The 4,160-nt window shown below is 41.3% G+C and overlaps 1 protein-coding gene across 1 annotated transcript; it reads left to right on the top strand.

Moving 5' to 3' along the window:
• Positions 1 to 1,454: 1,454 nt before the first annotated feature.
• On the top strand, positions 1,455 to 2,853 carry dio3a (iodothyronine deiodinase 3a). Its single transcript, XM_026152270.1, has one exon. It carries the CDS (start codon positions 1,525 to 1,527, stop codon positions 2,308 to 2,310), a length of 786 nt encoding a protein of 261 aa, XP_026008055.1. The 5' UTR covers positions 1,455 to 1,524; the 3' UTR covers positions 2,311 to 2,853.
• The last annotated feature ends 1,307 nt before the right edge of the window (positions 2,854 to 4,160 follow it).

The raw sequence follows: 4,160 nt of genomic DNA, 5'->3' as shown, positions 1-4,160 counted from the left end.
TGCATAGATTCAGTAGATAACTCCAGCATGGTCTCACTATCTTAACATGCTATTGTTGGAAGCACATGAAGAAACTAAACACAGCCTAGCCCTAAAACGACATCAGCTGGTTGTGGAGGCCACAATCTAAGCTGTGTAAAGATTCAATAGAGTACAAATGAAGCTTAAACCATCCTTTCCTCTGTGTGGTTTTCCCCTCTTGATGGTTGCCTACCAGCTTTGCTCAACCATGTGGTCTGACAATACAACAGGATAAATGGAATATCAATGAAATTTAGAGGTGATTGGTATAAAGCATACATGGTGAGAGGGTGTTGCAGGCAAAGCAGTGAATCAGTGAGTTTAATTTTCTGTATCGATGGCATTTAATTTTTTGAGTTCAGTCAGCCATGCCCATCCGATTATCTCAGGCTCAAAAAAAGTGTATTTTCTTTTTCAGAAATGATGTCAGTGTATGTTATCTATTCAACTAAATGACTTTTTCCCCCCTAAATTGTTGTTATCTGATTATGAGTATTAAAAATTGTGATGTAGTTTAGATAGTCTGAAGTCTACTTTGAACTAGGCCATTATTGGCTGTCTGCGTTTAACAGACAGTGTGCACATGGCCTGCCTAATCTTGTTTTGTGGTACAGTCCGCCCGACAATGCCGCACAGTCTTTTTACATGTGGCAGATATTTTTGTTTTTTGTATCAGACAACTGGCACAAAAACAGTGGAGACCTCAGTCCTTACACCAGGAAAGAAAAAAATCAAAACAAAAACCAACAAGAAGAAATCAAAACAAACCAAAGGTGTTCCACATTTTTGGAGACGTCTGGGTGAGGCGAGGAGCACTGGCACCCTTTTACTCAACAAACAGATGTGTCCACTTGTGTTGTGATGGAGGACAAAAGAAAAGGATTTGGGACGCATGAAAAACAATTTTGGCTGAGAGTGATTTGAAATGTAAGACCTCACAATTCACAGCAGGAATGTGTTACTAGTTTGACTTTGTTTTTCTTCTGAGTTTAAGTTAAGAATTATGAGAAATAAAAGCTTTTTTTTTCTCTTTTTAAAAATTGTCTTTTTTGTTTTCCAGAGTCAGCCTTTTAAGCTCAGATTTTTTATGATAAAAATTTCCTCAAATGTAACTGCCCCCCCCCCCCCCCCCCCAATGTCACATTAATGATTTTGCATATCCTTATATTTCTCCCACAGTTGTACCTAAGACTTGCTTTTAACATCTCTTTTGATATTCTGATGATTAAAAACAAAAACAAATTATATATGAGAGACTGCCCATAACGCAGCGCTTTGGTGCACCCTATCCAGCACCGTTGGCTTTTGGCTGTGACTACAAGCTGCGGAATTGACAGAAGGTAATCCCCGCCATGTGAGGCCTCGACCCCGGTTTGGAGGCGGGGTGTGATTCATTCAAATCTGCCAGTGCTATAAAAAGAGGGGAAGTTGCAAGTAACCCAACTTCAACCCACAAGATCGTGGCATAACGCTAGACAAATCGGGTTGTTATTAGAGGTGATAATGAATACTCTTAAAACTATTAAAAATGCAATAGTTTGTTTAGTCCTGTTGCCTCGTTTTTTGGTGGCAGCTGTCATGTTTTGGCTGCTTGACTTTTTATGCATAAGAAAAAGAGTGTTCTTCAGGATGAAGGAGCAGGAGGGCGATGCCATTGATCCTCCTCTGTGCATATCGGACTCCAATCGGCTCTTCAGCCTTGAGTCCCTTAAGGCAGTCTGGCACGGACACAAACTGGACTTCCTGAAAGCAGCGCATCTTGGACAGGTAGCGCCCAACACCGAAGTTGTCCAGCTGGAGGATCAGCGGCGCAGCCGTATCCTCGACTACGCACAGGACAAGAGACCGCTTATCCTCAATTTTGGCAGCTGCACCTGACCACCGTTCATGGCACGTCTGAAGGCTTTCCAGGAGGTTGTGAGGGAGAATGCAGACATAGCAGACTCTTTAGTTGTATACATCGAGGAAGCACACCCCTCCGACGGCTGGATGAGCACCGACGCGCCATATCAGATCCCCAAACACCGGTGTCTGGAGGACAGGCTGAACGCTGCGCAGCTGATGCATCTGGAAGTGCCCGGCAGCCTGGTCGTGGTTGACAGCATGGAAAACTCCTCCAACGCTGCATACGGAGCTTATTTTGACAGACTTTATATCCTGCAGGAGGGAAAGATAGTTTACCAGGGTGGTAGAGGACCTGAGGGGTATCGGATCTCAGAGCTCAGAGACTGGCTGAATCGATATAGAGACGGGCTGGACAGATCCAATAACCAAGTTATACACGTGTAGATTAATTTTCACACTTTTAGAGCTGCTACTTAAAAATAAAACAACATATGCTGCATTTTTTCAGTATTGTAACTACCCTTAGATAGATTTTCATTAATGGTGTATTTATTTTTTCATAAGGGACTGAATTAAAGAAAGGTGCTGTATAGGGTGTCCTCCTTCCTTTAATACTGGACATCTATACATCCTCTTAGGACCCACCTACAAAAGGTTAGTTTGTTTGGACTTTGGTGCCGAACACATGCACTTTGTATATGTCTGTATACGTTCTTTTTTCTCCTCGTGGAAATGCGCCTCTATGATTTTTTTCCCCCACTCGGGACTTAGAGATGTGCGCATCACTTTGCTCACCAGTATTGTTATGAAGTTCGGTTTTTAAATGGGATAAATCCAGAGAACCGATATTGATGTTTTCCATACTAGTGAGCAGAGTGAAGATGGTTCTCTCTGCCTTGCGTGGCGCAAAAAGACTTTGTAAATGTTCCGTTTTATGGATGGCATTTTATTGTATCCAATAAATTCTTTGGTTTACTCCTTCTTTTGGCCTTTTTTGTTTATTTGTTTGTTGTAAGCACAATACTTAAAGTGGACAAGTTAAATTATTGGTGCCTGCATGCAAGCCAGGGTTATGGCATGCGCGCGCGCGTGTGTGTGTCTTTATATTTTGTTTTTACAATGAAGCATGCTGTGTACAGATTTAACTGCCATTCGGTCTCGTAGAAGTGAAAGACGATTGCTCATCTGAAAGATGTTTTAGATTAAATCTTTCTCAAGAGCATAACGGTAATTTTGTTTAAATTGAATCAATTTCAATATTTTTTCTCTAAAATCAGCCATTTGCTGCAAGCAAGTTTTCTCTTTGCAAAAATGGTGAAATATTGCATTTGTAATTAGTGGTCAACCACTTAAACTATACAGTTGGTTATGGTGGGATGGCTCTAGGAAAAAAAGAGAGAGAGAGAAAAAATCCATTGTTCTCCACACCCCCACCTTCCTAAACCTTTGACCTCTTACAATTAAATGAGGATCATCAGAGTTTATCCTATTATGCTAAGTGATACTTCCACCTGCAAGGGTCTAAATACACTAATGTTTTCAGGGTTAGCAAACCAATCCCACATCAGAACACAGTCCTTCAAAACGTCAGACGTCTGCAGCTAATACTGAATATCAATGCCGTGGCATCACCCGGTCTAAAAACATGCATAATGATTTGTAATGATCTAATGTGATTTAATTCAGCCATGCAGAGTAAAAAGTATAAAGCTGAAGAAAGAGCTCTTCTGATGCTTCAGACACAGGTCACAACGCAATGAAGACACAACAGTGGGCAATGGCTTGGACACAGATGACTCAGGAAACCATATAATAACTGTGACACAGCCCTTACATGGAGCAACATCTTGTCAGATGATTTGGTTCCCTGTGTCGTTATTATTCATAGTCAGCTTTGGGATACAGAGTCCTTACCTCCAGCAAGGAGTCACAACCAGGGGCACAAATCACTGTAGACACAACACAACAAGCTTTTAGAAATGTAAATGTATTGACGACACAAGGATGCTCTTTGTTGTCAAAGTGGGTTTTTTTTTCCTTTGTCAGAAAACGGTTCTTATGAATCACTGCTTTGAAATGAATCAGAGTTTGCTCTAAATATCACTTGGTCTGTGAGATAAGTGGGTGGAGTTGATGGAAATGAAAGGAGGCTTTTGTTATGGTTCAGGAAAACTACATCGCTCTGATTTCTCTTTTATCCAACACACGGCAGTAAAACAGACAATGCCCTTGCAGTTTAAAGTATCTGGCCACCAGACCTTTTTCAGTGTCTGTGGTCCCAGGATTAGACACTC

This window comes from Astatotilapia calliptera, chromosome 19 (genome assembly GCF_900246225.1).
Source record: "Astatotilapia calliptera chromosome 19, fAstCal1.2, whole genome shotgun sequence".
Lineage (NCBI taxonomy): Eukaryota > Metazoa > Chordata > Actinopteri > Cichliformes > Cichlidae > Astatotilapia > Astatotilapia calliptera.
This window is presented reverse-complemented; position numbering and strand designations above follow the sequence as displayed.